Genomic DNA, 24,306 nt, shown 5'->3' on the forward strand with positions numbered 1-24,306 from the left:
TTATTTCAAAGAATTCAGTAATTGGATCATAACAAGACTTCTGCGGATTGCAGCCACTCCATCCTGTCATATGTTACACAAAAAAATCTGTGAAGTCATCTGTGCATTATTATTTCTTTTTAAAAGCAAGAGTCCTGCTATTTTTGGAGTACTGATGAAGGAATTATTGCATCTTTTTGAAGACTTGATTTACTTCCACAAAAGATATGCAGTAGAACACTTTGTGGAATGGCCAGTGGTAGTTCACCGGTTTTTAAGTCAATTCGATGAACATGTAGGATATTTACAGCCAGCTCCTTTGCAGCTCATGAACATGCAAAATTTAGAGTTTATTGAAGTCACTTTATTGACAGTTCTTATTCGTATCATTGCAATTGTGTTTTTTAGAAGGCAGGAACTCTTCCTTTGGCAGATAGGTTGTGTTCTGCTAGAGTATGGGAGTCCAAAAGTTAAATCCTTAGCAATTAGTCTTTTAACTGAACTCTTTGAGCTTGGAGGACTACCAGCACAGCCAGCCAGCACTTTTTTCAGCTCATTTTTCGAATTATTAAAACAACTAGTACAAATGGATGCTAACCAGTTGAAACTCTATGAAGAGCCATTATCAAAGCTGATAAAGACCCTGTTCTCCTCTGAAACAGAAGCTTATAGAAATATTGAGCCTGTCTACTTAAATATGCTGCTAGAAAAACTCTGTGTCATGTTTGAAGATGGTGTGCTTTTGCAGCTTAAGTCTGATTTGCTAAAAGCAGCTTTGTGCCACTTACTGCAGTATTTCCTTAAATATGTGCCAGCTGGGTATGAATCTGCTTTACAAGTCAGGAAGGTTTATGTGAGAAATATTTGTAAAGCTCTTGTAGATGTGCTTGGAGTTCAGGCAGATGTGGAGGTAAGTCATTTTTAAGGTTACTTGTTAAGCATATATTTTTGCTTTAAGTGTATGCATTGTGCAAAAGTAATAAAGAGGAAATAGAATATCTTTTTTTGGTTGCGAGAATATCTATAATAATGTACATTCAGAATGGGATACTTTTTATAATCTACTTTGACTTCCTATTATGGATTTTTAATTTGGTTTCAGAAAGATTTGTTCACTATGTTGGTAATGAATTGCCAATGGAGTAGAATGTTTTAAAGTAGAGTTTGTGAAGAGTAAACATGTTTGTTGCATTATTAATTAAAAGGGGGCCAGGTATCAACTTCATTGCAAAAACTCTGAGCACTCACCTAGACTTTTTCTTTGTCAGGTTATAATCGATCACTTCTAGAAAATCTATGAGTATATAGTACTAGTCATGCCAAATTATGTATGACTAGTTATGACTATTTTTTTTCTATTTGAACTGTGGGAGTGATACAATAGATATGCAATAAATTGATTAAATATTTTAATTTATATGTAATAATATTTTACTTTATCTGTAAATCTTGCTAGATTTGTTGTATAAAAGAAGTTAGTCATTTTCTTGTAGAATTTTTCTTTTGGTCAAGGGAAAACAGGTTCTAGAAGGATTTGTCTTAGGCCTTCTAAAACTATAGAACCATAATTCTAGATATAAAGCTATATATGTGTCTATATATACACTGTGAAATAATTAGATTAACTTAGGTTTTTGTTTTGTTTGATGAGACTCTGAAAATAATTTACCTTCTTTGGGATCTTGATACCTAATGCATTTTTGCTATCTATGAATAATACATATAAACTTATTTTCTAAGAAATAGTTTTTAAAATTATTTTTGCTTTCTCAGTATTTGTTGGGCCCACTTTATGCAGCCTTAAAAATGGAAAGTATGGAAATCATTGATGAAGTTCACTGCCAAATTCAACAGGAAAACCTCAGCAGTAATAGCAATGGACTATCACCCAAAAGGCGTCGACTCAGCTCATCTTTAAACTCTTCCAAAAGAGCACCGAAACAGACCGAGGAGTATGACTTTCATTCAGTTTGTATTTAGCCACTTAATAGAACTTTAGTGACTTAAAAATCACCTTTATTTAAGTGCTTTGCCTTAAATACACCAAGAATATTTGTTCTTTCTATAAGTAGTCAAAGGAGTGCTTAAAAAGTCTAATAGTTCTTGTAGTCTATTTTAGTATAAAAGATTCCATGACTAAATACGGTTACTTGAAAGTCTTTACTTGCCTGATTTGACTTTTTAATACATTAAAAAAATCTCTGTGACTATACATCTATCAACAATTTAAAAAATGTTAGCAAATTATTTTTTTTGTAATGTAGCCAAAGAATTCCCATATTTTAGCCAATTGTGAAAGTTGTTATAAATTTCAGTAGTTGTAGGGATTTCCCTGGAGAAGGCAATGGCACCCCACTCCAGCACTCTTGCCTGGAACATCCATGGAAAGAGGAGCCTGATAGGCGGCAGTCCATGGGGTCGCAAAGAGTCGGGCACGACTGAGCGACTTCACTTTCACTTTTCACTTGCATGCATTGGAGAAGGAAATGGCAACCCACTCCAGTGTTCTTGCCTGGAGAATCCCAGGGACAGGGGAGCCTGGTGGGCTGCCGTCTGTGGGGTCTCACAGAGTCGGACACGACTGAAGCGACTTAGCAGCGGCCGCAGCAGGGATTTCCCTGGTGGTCCAGTGATGAGGACTCAGTAATTTCACTGCTGTGGCCTGGGTTCATTTCCTGGTTGGGGAACTAAGATCCTGCAAGCCATATGGTATAGCAGAAAACAAACAAAATGTCAGTAGTTGCCATTACATGCTGTCTTTTGTTTAAAATATTTTTCATGTACAAGCAAGATTATATAAATTCATATGAATATGAATCTTTACACTCTGGTTATAATTAATTACAGAATTAAACATGTGGATATGAACAAAAAGAGCATATTATGGAGTGCACTGAAACAGAAGGCTGAGGACCTTCAAATTTTCCTTGAATCCAATAATGTGAAGAACCCTATTAGTGAGATTTTAGAAGGAGTTGCTATCATTCTACAACTGACTGCTCTGTGTACTGTTCACTGTTCTCATCAAAACATGGACTGGTAAAAACAACTTGTATTTTCTGGGTGTAATACATTTGAATTTATTGTTTTGGAAGACCTCTTTATTCACTTGATTTTTGTGACCTTAGAACACAAAATTTTTCTGTGAAAGAGAAATTTGTTTTTTATTGAGCATCTGCTAAATGCTAGATACTGTGTTAAGTACTATACATATCTTATTTAATCTTTACAACAATTCTGTGAAGTAAAGTTCTTATGTCCTCTTTACACATTCAAAATTGAGGCTCTTTTTTGTCTGAAGCCTGAACTAACTTTCTGGGGTGGAAAGGTAGAACATTTTTTTATACAACTCAAAATTCAGTGCTCTTCAAGCCAAATATTTCATCAAGAGAACTTTCCCCTTTGATAATAAAAGTAGGAATTTAAAACTCATGAGAGATATTTTTAGTTTAGCGTTAATATAGGTTAATTACTCCATCAGAAGGAATAAAATGTGAACCCTCTCTGAAGATTTAGTCTTATTTTTTACTGCCATGTTATAGACCATCACTCCTTGATAATTTTTTATATGATCATTTATTCCGTGTTTCCTGATTCACTTGTTTTTCTTTTTTTTTTTTAAATCTTTTAATTTTCCTGAGTCACTCTTAACTTGCTAATACAAAGTTATGAAGGAGATTAAAGAAGCTGTATTAATTCAGATTGCCTTAAATTTGGAATTTGAGATAACTTGAAGTAATAGCTAATTTGGGTAAAGTCTGCTTTTGTCCTATTATTAAGAAAGGGTTTACACAGCTATATCTTCTGTTATTTTAAAGCCTGGTGGTATCACATTTAAATAGCATAGATTAACTTTAATTACCAAATCCTGTGTGATTTAGACTGACATGAAGAGATTAAAATTAATTGATATGCATATTTACTTTGAATTGGTTTATAGTTTTAGGTTAGTTTTATACTCACAATTTCTTTTTGCTTACTACAATATTAGTTTTGACTATAATAAAATTCATTTTAATTGTCTTAAAAAATGTTTTAACTGCAGCTATAATTTCAAGGACTGTCAACAGAAGTGTAAGAAGAAACCTTCAGTAATGATAACTTGGATGTCTGTGGATTTTTACACAAAGGTGCTTAACAGCTGTAGGACTTTGTTAGAATCTGTTCAGAAACCTGATCTGGAGACAGTTATTGACAAAGTGGTAAAAATATATGATGCTTTGATGTATATTCAAGGTGAGTACAAAAAAGTAATGGATCAAAATAACCAGTAATCAGTATGAAAATAGGTTTTGTTTTTTGCCTAAGGCCTAAATGAACCAATGTTGGGAATGCCCAAAAGTTTATTTTTAATTTCAGTTCTGTTAAGCGTATCAGTAATTTATAAGTTCTAAATTTATTTGTATAATGCTTTTAGTATTCTTTTTCAGTCAGTAGAAATTATTTATAGCATTTAAATTTTATTTTAAGAATATAAAGAATACTACTAAAAATATAAATGCATATTTTCATAAAGTCACAGTTAATTCCTTTGGATTTGCAGACCTCAGAACATCATCTTTATGTTAAGAACCCCTGTTTATGAATGTTCATTGTAATTCCATTTGATGTGTAGAATGTCTTTTTTTAATTGAAAGAAGACATAGCTAAATATGATTAAAGAAAAGATATCATTAATCACCTATTGTGTGTTTCTGTAGTAAACACTTCATTTGAAGATCATATCCTGGAAGGTTTATGTGGAATGCTCTCACTTCCATGGATTTGTCTCCATTCTGATGATGACTCTTTAAAGTTGACCACGTTTGCCACCAGTCTTCTAACATTAAGCCAGAGGATTTCAGATAGCTACTGTAAGTGGTCACAAAATTCTATATGTGTGATTACAAAATAAGGTACATTTTTAAATAGTTCAAAAAGGAGTTAGACTTGTAGAAAGGGATAAATTGTAGGATTTATGCATCCTCAGCTCTATTCTGCCACATTGTTCTCCAAAGATGTCATTCCAAATTACATTGCTGTTAGCAAAATATGAGTTCCTTTTGTTTCATATCTTTACCAGCACTTGGCATTATCAAATTTAAAATTTTTTGCTATCTTAAAAGAGAGAGGGAATTCCTTGGCAGTACAGTGGTTAAGACTGTGCTTTCACTGTGGAGGACCCAGGTTTGATCCCTAGTCTGGGAGCTAAAATGCCACAAGCCGAATGGTGTAGCCAAAAAAAAAGTCAAAGATGTAACTACCTAAACAAATACATGTTTTTTGCTATTTGATGGGTGTTATTTTCAGTTTAGATTTCCCTGTTACTAGTAAGATTATGCATAGACCTTTTTTAGTGCATGTGCTTAATAAATGGAAAAGGAGTTTTTAATTAAATGCTGTATATATTTTAAATGTTATTTGACTTTACAATAAGGAATAAGTATGTATGTTGTGTGTATGTAAAGTAAACACTTAGAAATCTTGATTAATGGACTTAATTTTTTTTAGCACCACAGGCCCAGTCACAATGTGTATTTCTTCTAACTCTGTTTCCAAGAAGAATACACCTTGAGTGGAGAACAGCAGTTTACAGCTGGGCCCTGCAGAGCTCTCATGAAGTAATCCGGACAAGTTGTATTAATGGATTCTTTATCTTACTGCAGCAGCAGAATCCTTATAACAGAGTTCCCAAGATTCTTGTGTATGTATTAATATTTTAATTTGAATATACAACTTGATTGAACAGATATCATATATACAAATTTATATTTATTGCTGGATATATAGAACAAATGTTGCTTTTAGTTTTAGAATTAAATTTTTTTTGCTTCTATTCTTTGTTTAATCAGTACTTTTGCCCCAAATGAGGCAAGACTATTTAGACCACAAAATTAAACCAAAAGATTTAGTACTTTTTTTTTCCCCCTAGAGATAAAGTCAAAGATGATTCTGACATTGTCAAAAAAGAATTTGCTTCTGTACTTGGTCAGCTTGTCTGTACACTTCATGGAAAGTTTTATTTGACAAGTTCTTTAACAGAACCTCTCTCTGAATATGGGCATATTGACCTCTTATGTAAGAGCCTAAAAGTCGCTTCTCAACCTGAGTGTTCATCTTCTCGACTAAAAGCTTCTGTTTGCAAGCCATTCCTTTTCCTACTGAAAAAAAAAACACCTAGCCCAGTGAAACTTGGTAAGTGGTTTGTTATGATTTATTTAATATTTTGAAACCTATTTAAGCTCCTTTAAAAAAAAAACAAAAACAGTGGTAGAGTTAGCCTGCAGCCTTAAACAATTAGACTTGCTTGATAGATTCAGTGCTTATGTAATTATTTATAAACAGGATGTCTGATATGAGACTGTATCACAGAACTAAAAAGGGAAGTAATTTTTAGAGTTGTAGAATGCTCTTGTGATTAGACAGTGTAAGGGAAATACCCATTGCTTAGTTCAATATTGTGAGGTTCAGTATCCTGTATCCTCTTTAGTGATCCCAGGGACCTTCTTAATGTGTCCCCTGCCACTGCTTTGGACATTCAGAACTTCGAATAGTCCTTGCCCCCTGAGGAGTATAGATTATATCTTTACCACTTTACAATGGTAATGGTGTATGAATTTGTTGGGAGCATGAAATGTATACACATACTTGGATGATGGCTTGCTTTGGGTGGTTATTGTTATTGAGTCACTAAGTTGTGTCAGACTCTTTGCTACCCCATGGCCTGTAGCACACCAGAGTTCCCTGTCCACCACCAACTCCCAGAGCTTACTCAAACTCATGTCCATCAAGTCAGTGATGCCATCCAACCACCTCATCCTCTGTCGTCCTCATCTCCTCTTTCCTTCAATCTTTCCCAGCATCAGGGTCTTTTCCAGTGAGTTAGTTCTTCACATCAGGTAGACAAAGTATTGGAGTTTCAGCTTCAGCATCAGTCCTTCCAATGAATATTCAGGGCTGATTTCCTTTAGGGTTGACTGGTTGGATCTCCTTACAGTCCAAGAGACTCTCTGGCTCAATGGTAGAGAACCTATCTGCCAGAGCAGGAGGCATGGGTTCGATCCCTGTTTGGGGAAGAGTCCCTGGAGAAGAACATGGCAATCCACTCCAGTATTCTTGCCTGGAAAATCCTGTGGACAGAGGAGCCTGGTGGGCTACAGTCCATGGGGTCGCAAAAGAGCTGGACACGACTTAGTGACTAGACAACAAAAACAACAAGCTTTCCCTTTATTCACACTTCTTTAGATTATGGAAATGTGCTTTTAAGTCTATCCCAGTAATTTAAAAGATCTGACTGAGTAATCATTTATAACTTTAAAAATTCTAGAGATTATTTAGATTTAAATTATGTATAACTTTTACTAAAAAGCATAAAATAAATTTTTTTAGTATAAAAGATTATTTATTTATTTTTGCCTGTGCTGGATCTTTGTTGCTGCATGCCCTCTTTCTGTAGTTAAGGTGAGCAGGGCTATCCTTTGTTGAGGTGTGCAGGCTTCTCATTGTGGTGGCTTCTCTTGTTGTGGAGCACAGACTCTATAGGGCAGGCCTCAGAAGCTGTGGCTCACAGCTTGTAGAGCTCAAGCGCAATAGTTGTAGTGCATTGGCATAGTTGCTCTGTGGCAAGTGAGGCCTTTCCTGACCAGGGATGGAACCCGTGTCCCTTGTATTGGTAGGCAGATTTTTAACCATTGGACCCCCAGTGAAATCCCTAAAGGAAATTTTTGTAGGTATTAGTTTTTCAAGTATTCATTTTAATCCTCCACAGTTCTATATGCTTTACAAATTTAAACACAAAATATTGACTTTATAAGACAACTTAGCATTCTGTGTAGTGTATTATTTATTGGCAATATTTTTATAGTACAACTTTTTAATGTAATGTGTTAACTTAGGTATTATATGCTCTTGTTTTTAGCTTTCATAGAAAATCTGCATCATCTTTGTAAGCATCTTGATTTTAGAGAAGATGAAACAGATGTAAAAATGGTTCTTGGAACTTTATTAAATTTAATGGAAGATCCAGACAAGGATGTTAGAGTGGCTTTTAGTGGAAATATCAAGCATATATTGGAATCCTTGGATGCTGAGGATGGATTTATAAAAGAGGTTGATGACTTTTATTTAAAATTTTGATTTTTATGTATTTTCATAAACTTGGTTCTAAAAATTTCTTTAACTAGTTAATATTATTGTTCTAGCTTTTTGTCTTAAGGATGAAGGAAGCATATACACATGCTCAGATCTCAAGAAATAATGAATTGAAGGATACCTTGATTCTTACAACAGGGGATATTGGAAGGTAAGTTTGGCAGCTTTCATAGACTTCCTTATTTATTTTGGCCATTCACCTTTTTTGTTTGCCTGCTGTTAGAAATGGTAATATGAGAGTTGTGATGTTATAGAGAGAAGTGTGATAACAGTTTTCATTTGTTTATAGATTTTTATTTTCAAGACATTGATAATAATTTTTTTTTAATATAATTTTAGGGCAGCAAAAGGAGATTTGGTACCTTTTGCCCTCTTGCACTTATTGCATTGTTTATTATCCAAGTCAGCTTCTGTCTCTGGAGCAGCGTACACGGAAATTAGAGCGCTGGTTGCGGCTAAAAGTGTTAAACTGCAGCACTTTTTCAGCCAGTATAAGAAACCTATCTGTCAGGTGAGATTCAGCACTGGCCTTGACTACAGGAAATAGCATTACTTTACTTTGCAAAAAGCTAAAAAAGGAACATATATATGTTTTACTTTTCTTGTTTTAAGAGAGATATTTCTTTTTTTAATGATGTATTTGGTTTATTTAAAAGACCCTACATCTTGTCATTTTTCTATTAGCATCCTAGTCTGAAAATGTAGGGCTATAAATGGGAGAGGGGAAAAAATCATCTTATAATAATTATTACTCTATTGTTAATCTATGAAGAGAAGTCTTTTTTTTATTAGTCTTTCTTTTAGTGATAAACTTTTTTATGCTTTGATATTATGGATAAGGTACTTTGTTTTAAGAAAGGTTCACTCAAGAAAGGTTCATTCTGAAAAGTTGGGAAATGTTAAAATACAGGCTTTGCTCTGTGCTAGTGGTGTAATCCTTAAGAACATATTCCAGTTTAACTAAGCCTGTTTACTTCATCTATAGAAGGGTGTTTATATATACCTCATTAAGGTTGTTATAAAAATTAAATGAACTATTCAGGTAATATGTTTAGAACTCTGATACTGGCCTTTATGTTAGCCTAAAACATAATAGTTAAATGTTCTTCCTTGTGTGAAAACTAACATCATTTTGCTCTAGTTTTTGGTAGAATCCCTCCACTCCAGTCAGATGACGGCACTTCCTAGTACTCCATGCCAGAATGCTGAGATGCGAAAACAAGATGTGGCTCACCAGCGAGAAATGGCTTTAAATACCTTGTCTGAAATTGCCAATGTTTTTGACTTTCCTGATCTTAATCGTTTCCTTACTGTACGTTGCAAAGTATAGTTGACTTTATTGAGGTTTTCAGTTCAGTATTTTGTGTTTATTCCATTCTCTCTCTATTTTTTAAAAAATCTGGTATTGTTTATTATCTGGCAAGTATAATGAGGACCATAGATTTTCAAATTTACATGTTATCTTTTGACTTTGATATGATAATATTACTTATGTTATAAAAGTGAAATATGTGTTGTTTTGAGTCATTGCTCTTTATGGTTAGCTATCTTGAAAAGTTAATACTAATTAATTAATGCTAATTAATTCCATTTACCAAGCATTTATGTCTTTAGTGCTATGATGGGTTTCGTTGGTAATGCAAAGTCTAATATGATCATATCTATCCCTAAGTAGTGGGAGTACAAAATAATGCTATAGATAACATGTGAATTCAGATAATCAAGTTTGTAGTATGTAGTGGTTTGGGAAGCCTTTGAAAAGTCATTAGTGGGGCTGAGGTTTCAAAGATGGATGGTGTAGGTTATCTTCTTATGTGTTCCCAAAGGCATAGTTTATTATTATTAGTTAATAAATTATAATAATGATCTAGGCAAAATTTTTCCCTACAGAATTTCATATTTTAACAAAATTAAATTGTGTGTAAATTGGACAAATCTTAGAAGAAACTATGATACTATACTCTAAGAACCGCAAAGATATTTTTAACCTTTTCATTTAGTAATTTCATCTGAGGGCCTCAAAGCAGAGGTTTACTGCAGCATTATCCAAGTATCAAATAAACAAAACCCTGAGAAGAAACTTAAGTATCTAATAATTAGGTCATAAAATATTATGCACTGTAATACAATAATTATAAATACTTGGTAGAAACTACCTTATAATGTCCAGTCTTACTGGATTAAGTTGAAAGACATAACACAAATAAGGTGTAAGTACCTCTGAGGGTAGGGTTTGGGTCTTGTTTATTGTCATATCTTCAGTGCCTATAATAGTCACTGACATGTAGTAGTTGTTCGTTAGATATGTGAATAAATGAAAGGCCAATCATTTTATGTTTGGAATTTTATATATTATTTAAGAACAAGATCTTAAAGGAAATAGACCAAAATCAAAATAGATTTGTTGCCATGTTGGGATGATGGTGTATTAAAAAGGTTTTCTTTAATATTGTAGCATCAACTTCTTTTTTTTTTTTTTACACTCAACGTATTTTATTTTATTTATTTTATTTTTTTAATTTTTATGTTTATTTTGCTTTACAATACTGTATTGGTTTTGCCATACATTGACATGAATCAGCCACGGGTGTACATGAGTTCCCAATCCTGAACCCCCCTCCCTCATCAACTTCTTAATTTGAAGAAGTTAGAATACTGTATTTATGGCTCCTTTTGTTTATTGTCTAAATACTAGTTAGATCAAATAATAAATCAAGCTTGAAACCTCTGCTTTAATTAAAAGCATGAATACATACTAATGAGAAATTATTTTCTTTGCCTCTTGAACATTAGCTTCTTTATTTCTATCTCTCCCCACCTCCAGTGTAAACTTCATACCATCAAGAACCTTGCCTATTTTTCACTGCTGTATCTGCAGTGCCTGTGCCATAGTAGATGCTCAGTACACGTCTGTTGAGTGAATAAGTAGTAAATCTGAATTCAGATATGTTGTAGGTGGACTCCAAATTTGGGTGGTATTTTTAATTATTTTTGTACATAGCTCATGTGAATATTTTATCACCTGGTCAAATATGCTTTTTGGTAATTGTAGTGTTTCTTTTTCAGAGAACATTACAAGTGTTGCTTCCTGACCTTGCTGCCAAAGCAAGCCCTGCAGCTTCTGCTCTCATTCGAACTTTAGGAAAACAATTAAATGTCAATCGTAGAGAGATTTTAATAAATAACTTCAAGTATATTTTTTCCCATTTGGTCTGTTCCTGTTCCAAGGATGAATTAGAACGTGCCCTTCATTATCTAAAGGTAATTGAATGTTTGTATATGTTTTACTCTTTTATGTAAATTAGTATTATAGGAAAGCTATTGTGACATTCTTATGGAAGTAGAGTGAGTAGTTTATAATTTATCTTAGAGTAATATAAGTTCAAGTGGTACATAAATAAGTATTGTCCTGGGCCAAAGGAGAGTATTAAATAGAAGTATTCTTTTGTTATTTTTTTTATTGTTTTACAGTGATGATATGTGATAGTCATCCATTCATGGATCAGCTCCTCAACTAATTTCATTTTAGAATTTATTAATTGATTGGAACTATCAGTGACTAATGATAGATAATTATATCTGTCAGAAGAGGCAATATCCTTCAACTGTAGTATTATGACAGCATTGAATTTAGTTACTTCGTGCTCTGATTACAGTTTGGCCCACTTTCTTGCTAGTTTTCAAATTTAAAATTATAGCCTGTGCTGCAATTTTTGGTGTTGTAGTAGCAACAAAATCTGAGGAATAAGAGGCTACATGGGAACAAGAGAACCTGTCAGATATGCATATGTAACTATTGTTTTCCTCCAATGTTAATTTATTTCCTGTATTTCATGATATGCCAGCTATGGATCTCTTTCTACATGAGTCTTTTTGGGTATTGAGTGTATTTATTTATTTTGAGAAAGAAAATCTGTGTTATGAAAGTGGAATGGTAACAGCATTCCAATGCTTACATGTCGGAAACTTTGCTAAGCAATTTTTATGGATTATTTCACTTGCGTAACTCCTCTCAGTTACCCAGTGAGATAAAGTACTATTATTTTTCCATTTTGTGGATGAGAAAGCTAAGGCAGAGAGAGGCAGAGCCACTAACTTGCCTCTCAGCAGTTATATTTCTTTGAATGTAATGACATTTTAAAACTTCATAAAAAACTATACTCCCTTTAAAAAATTTTATTTCAAAATAAAGTCTGATCACTTCTCTTTTTTACCTGTAGTCCATGCAAACCTACCAGGAAAAGTCAAGATTAGAATCGTTTTCCAATGCCTTTTTAAATATTATTAGTAATTCTTGTCACCTGATCCAGAGTTCCTGATTAACTATAGCATATTAAAATCAATACAAAAAATAAAATAAAATCAATACACTTATTTCCAAGATGTTAGTATCGGGGAAAAAAGCAACTTTTTATTTTTTTAATGTATCTCTCGGTTAGAATGAAACAGAAATTGAACTGGGGAGCCTGCTGAGACAAGATTTCCAAGGACTGCATAATGAATTATTGCTCCGTATTGGAGAACACTATCAACAGGTTTTCAATGGTTTGTCAATACTTGCCTCATTTGCATCTAGTGATGATCCATATCAAGGTCCAAGAGATATCACATCACCTGAACTTATGGTAAGAAATACATTATATGGGTTTTTTGGTTTGTTTTTTTCCTTTTTGTAGCTTTATGTAATTGAAAAACAGGTGTTTTATATATTTTCCAAATGCTAGAGATTTATTTAAATTTTAAATTGGAATTTTTGTTTTGAAAAGACTGTTTATTTAAATTGCATGGTCACAGCATACATATCGAAATTGAAAAATATACATTTTCAAATGATTTTAGATTTTATTTTTTCACTGGGTAAAGCTGTTTATTTTTCTTCACTACCTTTTAACTATGGATCAGAATACATTGATAGCTTTCCCCAGTGCCACTATCCCTTCCTTAGCACAACATACTAGCTTTATCAGTTCTAAACTATATTTGAATTCTTTGTTGGGTTTAAGGCAGGTTAGAAAATATTCCTTTTTGTCTTTCCCTGTCTTAAATTTGTATCTGAAATCATCTTACTATTTTATTTCTTCATGTAGAAAAAACATATAAATCTTAGACTTAATATTTTTTTCTTTTGATTGTCTTCATTCTTTGAAGATATTCAAAGTACTATCAGCAAAATATCTTGAGAGGTTTCTGTCTTGGCTTTCTCATTTACCACCATTCTTTAGCTCATTCAACTCTGACTCTGAAATATTCTACTGAAATTTTCATCTTGTCAAGGTCAAAAATTATCTTCCTGCTATCAAATCCAGTGGTTGCTTCTCTTTTTCTGTCTTATTCGACTTTCACTGGTGTTCAGTACAGCTGACCATCCCTTCCTATTTGACATCTGTTACACCATATTTTCTTGATTTTCTTTTTGCTTCACTGTCCACCTATTCTTTATTTCTTAATTTATTTTATTGAAGTATGGTTGATTTACAATGTTTGGTTAATTTCCGTTGTGAAACACAGTGATTCAGTTCTACATATATATCTATTCTTTTTCGTATTCCTTTCTGTTATGGTTTGTTGCATGATACTGAATATAGTTCCCTGCGTTATACAGTAGGGCCTTGCTATTTATTTGTTCTATATATAATAGTTTGCATCTGCTAATCACAAACTCCCAATCCATCCCTCTCCCACTCCTGCAACCACAAGTCTGTTCTCTATGTCTGTGAATCTGTTTCTTTTCATAGATAAGTTCATTTGTGCCATATTTTAGATTCCATGTATAAGTGATAGCATATAGTATTTGTCTTTCTCTTTCTGACTCTCTAGGTTCAACCATGTTGCTGAAAATGGGATTATTTCATTCTTTTTATGGCTGAGTAGTATTCCACTTGGCTTCCCGGGTAGTTCAGCTGGTCAAGAATCCAATGTAGGAAACCCTGGTTCAATTCCTGGGTAGAAAGTTCCCCTGTAGAAGGACAGGCTACCCACTCCAGTATTCTTGGGCTTCCCTGGTGGCTCAGACAGTAAAGAATCTTCATGCAATGCAAGAGACTGGGTTGGATCCCTGGGTTGGGAAGATCCCCTAGAGGAGGGCATGGCAACCCACTCCAGCATTCTTGCCTGGAGAATCCTCATGGACGTAGGAGCCTGGCAGGCTATAGTCCATAGCATAACAGAATCAGACATGACTGAGTGACTGAACACAGTATTCCATTGTATATACATATATATATGTGTGTGTGTATAATATTCATTCATATATTCATTCATTGGTGATTGTCCACTCATTCTTAATTTGTACTTTATCTACTTATTCTCTATATATTACATTCAGTACTATGTAATTGGGTCTTTTTCCTCTATAAATATTCACTCCTTAAATGACAGGGAATCTGAATTCCTCTGATCCTTTAATATGATTTATATTTTGATGATTTTACAATTGAAATTCTAGTCCAGAGCTCTCTTGAACTTTGGGCTTGTGGACTTAATGCAAGTTAGGTCCTGGCAGGAAATAGATGGCACACACGCAAATGTTTCATTGAAAATAATGTAATGAAGGGGCTATTTTCATTGACATAAGCAAGGTTAAGAGAACTAGCAGGGAGTGTTAAGAAACCCAAGACTAGAAACAGCAGAAAACACATGTTCCCCTTCCTCCTAGGCAAGAAAAAATGGTATCATCAGAGAGCTAGAACCATGGTGTTTGGGAAGGGCTCTTGTCGTGGAGGAATATAACCACTGCCAGAAGCACCTCACAACCCAGATAGTGCAGGAAGTTATAAATATCACACTCTCTACTCCTGCCCTATGTTCCCCTGTTGGTGGCTCCACTTGACTGAATTTAGTAGGAAACCCAGAGGAAAAGGAATCTTGAGTGATGAAATCTGGTTGGCCTCCAAGGCACATCAGTGCAGTGCAGTTCAGTTTACTCACTCAATCGTGTCTGACTCTTTGCCACCCCATGGACTGCAGCACACACAGGCTTCCTTGTCTATCACCAACTCCTGGAGCTTGCTCAAACTCATGTCCATCAAGTCGGTGATGCCATCCAACCATCTCATCCTCTGTCATCCCCTTCTCCTCCTGCCTTCAATATTTCCCAGCATCAGGGTATTTTCCAATGAATCAGTTCTTCACATCAGGTGGCCAAAGTATTGGGGGAGTTTCAGCTTTAGCATCAGTCCTTGCAGTGAATATTTGGGACTGATTTCCTTTAGGATTGACTGCTTTGATCTCCTTGCAGTCCAGTTCAGTTCAGTCGCTCAGACATGTCCGACTCTTTGCGACACTATGAATTGCAGCACGCCAGGCCTCCCTGTCCATCACCATCTCCTGGAGTTCACTCAAACTCACATCCATCGAGTCAGTGATGCCATCCAGCCATCTCATCCTCTGTCGTCCCCTTCTCCTCCTGCCCCCAGTCCCTCCCAGCATCAGAGTCTTTTCCAATGAGTCAACTCTTCACATGAGGTGGCCAAAGTACTAGAGTTTCAGCTTTAGCATCATTCCTTCCAAAGAAATCCTAGGGCTGATCTCCTTCAGAATGGACTGGTTGGATCTCCTTGCAGTCCAAGGGACTCTCAAGAGTCTTCTCCAACACCACAGTTCAAAAGCATCAGTTCTTTGGTGTTCAACTTTATTTATAGTCCAAATCTCACATCCATATAGGACTACTGGAAAAACCATAGCTTTGACTAGGCGGACACTAAGCTTCCTCTCTACAGTGAGCTGGTGTACGCTTTTCTTACCTCCTCATCCAACCTGGTAGCATGTGTGACCTAAAGATACATGAATTAGGTACCTCAGTGTCAAACAATGCAACTTTCTCCTAGAGTTGGAAAATATTCTAATTGCTGCTTCTCCCTAGCAATTAGCTGACAAAAGTCCACATAGTCAAAGTCAAAAATTATGTCTCTGCTTTTTAATATGTGATCTAGGTTGGTCATAGCTTTCGTTCCAAGGAGCAAGCATCTTTTACTTTCATGGCTGCAGTCACCATCAGCAGTGATTTTGGAGCCCAAAAATATAAAGCTTCTCACTGTTTCCACTGTTTCCCCACCTGTTTGCCATGAAGTGATAAGATCGGATGCCATGATCTTTGTTTTCTGAATGTTGAGCTTTAAGCCAACTTTTTCATTGTCTTCTTTCACTTTCATCAAGAGGCTCTTTAGTTCTTCCCTTTCTGCCATAAGAGTGGTGTCATCTATATATCTGAGGCTATTGATATTTCTCCTGGCAATCTTGATTCCAGCTTGTGATTCATCCAGTCCAGCACTTCGCATTATGTATTCTGCATATAAGTAAATATGCAGGGTGACAATATACAGCCTTGACATACTCTTTTCCCAATTTGGAACCAGTCTGTTGTTCCATGTCTGGTTCTAACTGTTGCTTCTTGACCTGCATACATACTTCTCAGGAGGCAGGTCAGGTGGTTTGGTATTCCCATCTCTTTCAGAATTTTCCACAGTTTATTGTGATCAAACAGTCAAAGGCTTTGGAGTAGTCAATAAAGCAGAAATAAATGTTTTTCTGGAACTCTCTTGCTTTTTCGATGATCCAGCGGATGTTGGCAATTTGATCTCTGGTTCCTCTGCCTTTTCTAAATCCAGCTTGAACATCTGGAAGTTCACCGTTCACATACTGTTAAAGGCTGGCTTGGAGAATTATGAACATTACTTTACTAGCGCATGAGATGAGTGCAATTCTGTGGTAGTTTGAACATTCTTTGGCATTGCCTTTCTTTGGAATTGGAATGAAAACTCACCTTTTCCAGTCCTGTGGCCACTGCTGAATTTTCCAAATTTGCTGGCATATTGAGTGCAGCACTTTCATAGCATCATCTTTTAGGATTTGAAATAGCTCAACTACAATTCCATCACCTCCACTAACTTTGTTTGAGTGATTTTTCCTAAGGCCCACTTGACTTTGTGTTCCAGAATGTCTGGCTGTAGGTGAGTGGTCACACCATCATGATTATCTGTGTCGTGAAGATCTTTTTATATACTTTTTCTGTGTATTCTTGCCACCTCTTCTTAATATCTTCTGCTTCTGTTAGGCCCATACCATTTCTGTCCTGTATTGTGCTTATCTTTGCATGAAATATTCCCTTGGTATCTCTAATTTTCTTGAAGAGATCTCTAGTCTTTCCCATTCTATTGTTTTCCTCTATATCTTTGCATTGATCACTGAGGAAGGCTTTCTTATCTCTCCTTGCTATTCTTTGGAACTCTGCATTCAGATGTGTATATTTTTCCTTTTCTCTTTTGCCTTTCACTTCTCTTCTTTTCTCAGCTATTTGTAAGGCCTCCTCAGACAACCATTTTGCATTTCTTTTTCTTAGGGATGGTCTTGATTACTGCCCCCTGTACAGTGCCATGAACCCCCATCTGTAGTTCTTCAGGCACTCTGTCTATCAGATCTAATCCCTTGAATCTATTTGTCACTTCTGCTGTATAGTCATAAGGAATTTGATTTAGGTCATATCTGAATGATCTAGTGGTTTTCCCTACTTTCTTCAATTTAAGTTTGAATTTGGCAATAAGGAGCTCATGATCTGAGCCACCTTCAGTTCCCGATCTTGTTTTTGCTGACTATATAGAGTTTCTGCATCTTTGGCTGCAAAGAATGTAATCAGTCTGATTTCGGTGTTGACCATCTGGTGATCTCCATGTGTAGTCTTCTCATGTGTTGTTGGAAGAGGGTGTTTGCTATGATCAGTGTGTTTTCTTGGCAAAACTCTGTTAGCCTTTGCCCTGCTTCATTTTGTATTCCAAGGCCAAATTTCCCTGTTACTCCAGTTGTCTCTTGACTTCCTCCTTTTGCATGCCAGTCCCCTCTGATGAAAAGAACATCTTTTTGGGGTGTCAGTTCTAGAAGGTCTTATAGGTCTTCAAGAACCGTTTAACTCCAGCTTCTTCAGCATTACTGTTTGGGGCATATACTTGGATTACTGTGATAGTGAATGGTTTGCCTTGGAAATAAACAGAGATAGGCAGGCAGAAAAGGACAGAGAATGGATCTGAGGATGAAGGAAATTGGCAAACCGAGACTGTCCAACTTCTTCTTTGTCATCTATATTTGCCTGTCTTTTAAACATCTCCAAACAAGTCCAAACATTACATTTCCATTGCCCAATGTTAGTCAGTCAGTCATGTCTGACTCTTTGTGACGCCATGGACTGTAGCCTGCCAGGCTCCTCTGTCCATGGAATTCTCCAGGCAAGAATAGTGGAGTGGGTTGCCACTGGTTCCCTTATCGAGGGGATCTTCCCGACCCAGGGATTGAATCTGGTCTCCTGCCTTGCAGGCAGATTCTTTACCATCTGAGCCACTATGGAAGCCCAAATTATAAAAATCTGTATTTTCCTTCCCTAATTCTGTTCCTCTCATAGTCTTTACTTCTCAGGAAATGGTACCAATATCTATAGTATCTGTCCTCAGATACCAGTTCCTCAGATCAAAACCTGGAAGGCCTCCATTTCCTGTATCCTTTAAAATTAAGTATCAACAAGTCCTTTCAAGTCTGTCCCCCAAGTCTGTCTTTCCTTATCTGCAGCCACCACCCTTATACAAGTGACCATCATCTTTCTCCAGGACAACTGTGATCACTTCCTAATTATTCTCTCTCTTTGCTCTTTCTTTCCTACGTCTTTAATCAGTTACTTACACAGCATTTGAAGTACTCTTCTGACAGCTTAAACTCATTCCCTTGGTTGAATTTCTTCTGGGATTTTCATTAATCTGTAAGGCTCTACATGGTGCATACTTTTCCACCCTCACATATTGTGCAACTTTTATCTTCCTTTCTGCCTATGTTTCAGTATTGTTTGTGTTGCTTAAAGATGTCAAGCTTTTTCCTCCTTCACAACCTTTACAGAAAATAGTCTCTTTACTTGAAATTTTCTCCTGGATGTTTCTCATTCTTTAGATCTCAGAGTTTCTTGATCATCCCATCTAAATTCCTAATCACTTCATCCCAGTTCTTCTGTCTCATGTGACCATGTCTGTTTCTTTATAGCACTTATTACAAACTTATTTACATACTTACTTATAAATGTTATCTTCTTCTATCAGTCTCCCGTGTAAGCTAGTAGGGAGAAAGTGACTGCTTATCTTATACACTTGCACCTGGCAGAGTATTCTAGACATACATAATAAATATTTGGTGAATGGCAGATGAATAAACTATTTGTCTAAATGTAAAAGCTTTAAAATTAGAATGTTGATATAGATTATGTGAGTATCAGCTATATCAACTTTTCATTTAAGAATGAGCTGCTGCTGCTGCTGCTGCTAAGTCGCTTCAGTGGTGTCCGACTCTGTGTGACCCCATAGACGACAGCCTACCAGGCTCCCCCGTCCCTGGGATTCTCCAGGCAAGAACACTGGAGCGGGTTGCCATTTCCTTCTCCAGTGCATGAAAGTGAAAAGTGAAAGTGAAGTTGCTCAGTCCTGTCTGACTCCTAGCAACCCCATGGACTGCAGCCTACCAGGCTCCTCTGTCCGTGGACTGGAGTGGGGTGCCATTGCCTTCTCCCTAAGAATGAGATAGAACCTTGCAGTTAGTGAATTATGACATATTAAACTTGAGTCTTAATCCAAATTGGAAGTTTGTAAATTAAGTGCAGTTTTAGGCTTTGGTAAACATGATTCTCTGTGCTCTGCAAGAGAAAAAAGTTTATCCCAGCGTCTAATCTGGAAAATGTGTTGGACACTAAGCTTCCTCTACAGTGAGCTAGTGTGCACCTTTCTTACCTCCTCACCCAACCTGGTAGCGTGTGTGACCTAAAGATACTTGAATTAGGTACTTCAGTGTCAAACAATACAACTTTTTCCTGGAGTTGGAAAATATCCTAACTGCTGCTTCTCCCCAGCTCCCCTCCTTGTTTTTGGTCCCTTTTCTTGCTTATATATGAATTTTTTTTTTTTAATCACACCTTCATCGTGTTTATTGTGGAAGCTTAAACATGCACATTACTCATGTCCTTGTCGTAACTAACTTTGTTAAAGATTTTTTTCTTTAATTTTGTTTATTTATTTTTGGCTCTGCTGGGTCTTTGCCGCTGTGCAGGCTTTTCTCTAGTTGTGGTGACTGGAAGCTTTTCTTCGATGTGGTGTGCTGGCCTCTCATTGCAGTGGCTTCTCTTGTTGCAGAGCACAGGCAGTCAGGATTCAGTAATTACAGCACGTGGGCTCAGTAGTTGTGATTCCTGGGCCCTAGAGCACAGGCTCAGTAGTTTTGGTTCACAAGCCTAGTTGCTCCACAGCATGTGAAATTTTCCTGGACCAGGGATTGAATCCTTGTCTCCTGTACTGACAGATGAATTCTTTACCACCGAGCCACCAGGGAATCCCCCTATTGAAGACTTTTATAGAGAGGAAAATTCTTCTTTGCAGAGTACTCACAGTCCCAGTTTGTAATAATATTAAGATTTATTTAACATTTGCTGTATTCCAAGTATTTAATACATATTATGTTATTTAATCTCCACAGCAGCGTTATGCAGTTGATACTTTCATTGTTCCCATCTTATAGACTCAGAAGAGCTGAGTAACTCATCCAACATGATAAACTAGGAAGTTTTAAAATTGGGATTTGCACCCAGGTTTGGCTGACTTAAAGTCCATACCCTGTCCTCTACTCCCTTCTTTCAAGAAAGATTTAACCCTGTCCACTTCAGGAGACTCAAAATGCCGTAATTAGTGATACCTAACTTGTAGCTGTTGATGCCCAAGGTTTGTAGCCCTTTTACTATTTCCTCAGGGGATATTGACTGCTATGGCAGACCATTATTCTGGCAGGGTGCATGTGCATGCATGCTAAGTTGCTTTAGTTGTGTCTGACTCTTTGTGACCCTTTAGACTGTAGTTCACCAGCCTCCTCTGCTGGGATTCTGCAGGCAAGAATACTGGAATGGGTTGCCATTTTCTCCTCCAGGGTATCTTCCCGACCCAGGGATCAAACCTGTATCTCTATGTCTGTTGCATTGGCAAGCAGGTTCTTTACCATTAGTGGCTCCTGGGAAAAGCCCCTCTGGCAGAGTACCTGTTTCTTGTTCAAGTAACTTTTCTTCCCCACCTTAACTCTAAATGCTCTAAATAAGGACATTCACTAGCCTTTTTCTATTCTTCTCCTTAAGATGAATATCTTCACCACTCTAGATCCTGACATGAGTCAGATCCTGAGGATTCTATCATAGCTCAACTCTAATTCAAAGGCTTATGATTTTCTCACAGTATAGAACTATTTAATCATATATTATCATAATAATTGTGAATCAGTTTTATTAATTTTTAAAGTATTACATGTGAAAATATATGCTTTGGGAGAAACGTAATTCTGCAAATGGTTATTTCCAGTATTCTAATGTAGTTAGATAAAACAGAAATGATTTTAAGTAAATGGTTGACTTATGAAATTTGGTTTGTATGAAACTATGTAATACCTTTTTTATGTGTTGGTTTTTTTCCCCTTAGGCTGATTATTTGCAACCCAAGTTGTTGGGCATTTTGGCTTTTTTCAATATGCAGTTACTAAGCTCCAGTGTTGGCATTGAAGATAAGAAAATGGTAGGTGATGATAGTTGGTTACAAAGGGCCAGAACAGAATTCATACAGAATATGTAGGAGACATCTGCTTCTAGCTGCAAACATTCAAAGAAAAAAAATTATCAAACATAATATTCTGTATTCCTGAACAACTCACGTATGCTTTTGAGGAATCTGAAAAGAAAATGTTATCATTTACTGTTCTTTTGTTTATAAGGGACAGAAAACTCACCCAAACTGGCTTGAAGGAATTTGTTGCCTATGTAACTAAAAGTATAAAGATAATACATAGCTTCTGGCATAACTTGATTTTGGATATTGTATTCTCAGAATTAATCACTTAGCTCAAATTTCCTTGGATTAGCTCTAATTTAAGTGCCAGGTAATGGTCTCAGCAGCTTTAGACTCACATCATCACAACACGTAGGTCAATGGGAAAAAAAGAGACCGGCGCTCCCTGACAGCGCAAACAAAAGTTGCTTTATTAAATTCATTAACCCAAGTTGGTCTCATGTGAGTCATGTCCCATTGTGTTTTTGAATACCAAAAGTGTTGGGCTATAGAAAGTAAAGTAACTTCTGTATTTGTCTGTATATATTTAAACACATTTGGCATAGTGTAGTTTCATTATGATTGCAAACAAATGGAAATTTTTGTCTGTAGTTTAGGATAGTATTTTAGATACTGATTAAATTTTCCTTTTTATTGCTTCCCACTCTGCAGTCAGTAAAATTATAATAAAAACCCATGAATAGATGCTTTTTTTTCAATCTATACTCCACTTTCTTAATGACCTTAAAGAGCTAGGAAAGATGGGGTACAATATTAATCTATGAAAATTTCAGCAATATATACTTGTTCTTTTGGTGTCAACTGGTGAATTTAATCCCCAAAACGACTTCTGTGTATGTAAAATCTTTCTTATTGTTATCCCAAGTGAAAGGATAACCTCAAATCTAAGAAAACTAGAGTTTGTTTGTTTAAAACATAAAGAGCTTTCATGTTTTTCCACAGAGTTAAGGTTGACAGGAGAGTTTCTTTACCCATTCATTAGAATCTGAAGCTATTCATACAAGTCTGATTCTGTGTTCCACACAATAAAATGTGTGTACTATTTTCTGAGTATGCCATTAGTTACCTGTTTTACTAAATTAGAGCATTTGAATTTAGTACCATTAGGACATAAATGCATGTGTTACATAGCTGTTCAGGATGGATATGAAGAAGTTTAAAAAATAGGTATTATGGTTTTAATAAATTTGAAAATTACTGCTTAAGAAGACCACAAAGACCAAAATAACAAATCACTTTCAAAAGCAGGAAATAAAAGGAACCCAACTTGTATTTTTCAAATTATAATTCTTACATAAGCACTTGAACAAAATAAACTACTGCCATTAAGCTTTGTGTTGTCAGAGAATAGATATACACTGAGATTAGGATGGAAAGCACTTGTCCTTAGGGCTCATCTGCTCCTGCCAGCTTGTTTATGGCTTTATTTTGAAGCCCTACTTACTTTTCAGGCCTTGAACAGTTTAATGTCTTTGATGAAATTAATGGGACCCAAACATGTCAGTTCTGTGAGGGTGAAGATGATGACCACGCTGAGAACTGGCCTTCGATTCAAGGATGATTTTCCTGAATTGTGTTGCAGGTAAATAACGACCTGAATTCATTAGATATTTTGCCTCTTCCAGTAACACTAACTTGAATTCTTATCCCTTTGAGGGAAATTGGGTTCAAACCAGTTGTAATATAGAGGGGCATTTACACTGAAAAGGGAATGTGTTTACTTCTTTTAAAACATTTTGCTGTGAAATCTTTTAATATCCTGAGAAATAGAATAACATAATGAACCCCTGCATACTCACTTCCCAACCTCAATAGTTAGCAACCTTTAATCTTATTTTATTTAACCCTTCTACTTCTAGTTATTGTTACTTAGAATGTTTTAAAGAAAACCCAATATCATATCATTTTATTTCTAAAACCTTAGATGTATCTAATGGATAAGGACATCTTAAAAATATGTAACCATCATAAATTATTATACTTAGCAGAATTAAGAAGAATTTCCTTAATATCTTCTAAAATTCAGATTTCTCCAATTGTCTCAGAGATGTTTTCCCCAAAGATGTTGACTTGTTTGAATTAAAATCCAAATAAAATATCACACATTTGACTGTATGGCCCCCTAAGTCAGTCCTATAAATAGATCAATCCCTTAAACACCCTCTCTACATTTCTTTTCGGCCATTGAGATTTTGGCATGTAGGATTTGGCTGATTGCTAATTTGGTTTAATTTCAGTATTACTGCTAACAGTAAAACTCCTGAATGCAGTTTAAGCTTCTTAAAGTTTCTTTTTGTTCTTGACTGAATTTTATTGGAGATGTACAGTCAGAATAATGTTTTACTATATTCAAAATTCTGTGATAAATTATAATGGGAAAGAATATGAAAGATAATTTTTTTAAGAAAGAATAATATGTTTTAAAGTCATGTAAAATAATTTTTTCCTGTGTGCCTGTGCCATCTACTTGGTATTGTGAGGTTCAGTTGTTTCAATTTGCTTAATAGAGATTGATTTTTCCATGTATTTTATTTAATTTAAAGATCATATAAAACATTTACTTTGTCCTAAATTCAAATTT

General features: G+C 35.6%; 1 protein-coding gene across 1 annotated transcript in view; it reads left to right on the forward strand.

Moving 5' to 3' along the window:
* ATR (ATR serine/threonine kinase) overlaps positions 1 to 24,306 on the forward strand; it is a 111,393-nt gene that overhangs the window by 18,244 nt on the left and 68,843 nt on the right. The window contains exons 4-18 of the mRNA XM_069563429.1: positions 12 to 889; positions 1,753 to 1,931; positions 2,827 to 3,018; positions 4,025 to 4,215; positions 4,680 to 4,832; positions 5,470 to 5,662; positions 5,891 to 6,153; positions 7,877 to 8,067; positions 8,160 to 8,260; positions 8,449 to 8,620; positions 9,251 to 9,421; positions 11,176 to 11,370; positions 12,549 to 12,734; positions 21,582 to 21,674; positions 23,177 to 23,307. Coding sequence (XP_069419530.1) covers positions 12 to 889; positions 1,753 to 1,931; positions 2,827 to 3,018; positions 4,025 to 4,215; positions 4,680 to 4,832; positions 5,470 to 5,662; positions 5,891 to 6,153; positions 7,877 to 8,067; positions 8,160 to 8,260; positions 8,449 to 8,620; positions 9,251 to 9,421; positions 11,176 to 11,370; positions 12,549 to 12,734; positions 21,582 to 21,674; positions 23,177 to 23,307 — 3,289 coding nt within the window. The remainder of the gene's footprint in view (positions 1 to 11; positions 890 to 1,752; positions 1,932 to 2,826; positions 3,019 to 4,024; positions 4,216 to 4,679; positions 4,833 to 5,469; positions 5,663 to 5,890; positions 6,154 to 7,876; positions 8,068 to 8,159; positions 8,261 to 8,448; positions 8,621 to 9,250; positions 9,422 to 11,175; positions 11,371 to 12,548; positions 12,735 to 21,581; positions 21,675 to 23,176; positions 23,308 to 24,306) is intronic.

Source organism: Ovis canadensis, chromosome 1 (genome assembly GCF_042477335.2).
Source record: "Ovis canadensis isolate MfBH-ARS-UI-01 breed Bighorn chromosome 1, ARS-UI_OviCan_v2, whole genome shotgun sequence".
Taxonomy (NCBI): Eukaryota; Metazoa; Chordata; class Mammalia; order Artiodactyla; family Bovidae; genus Ovis; species Ovis canadensis.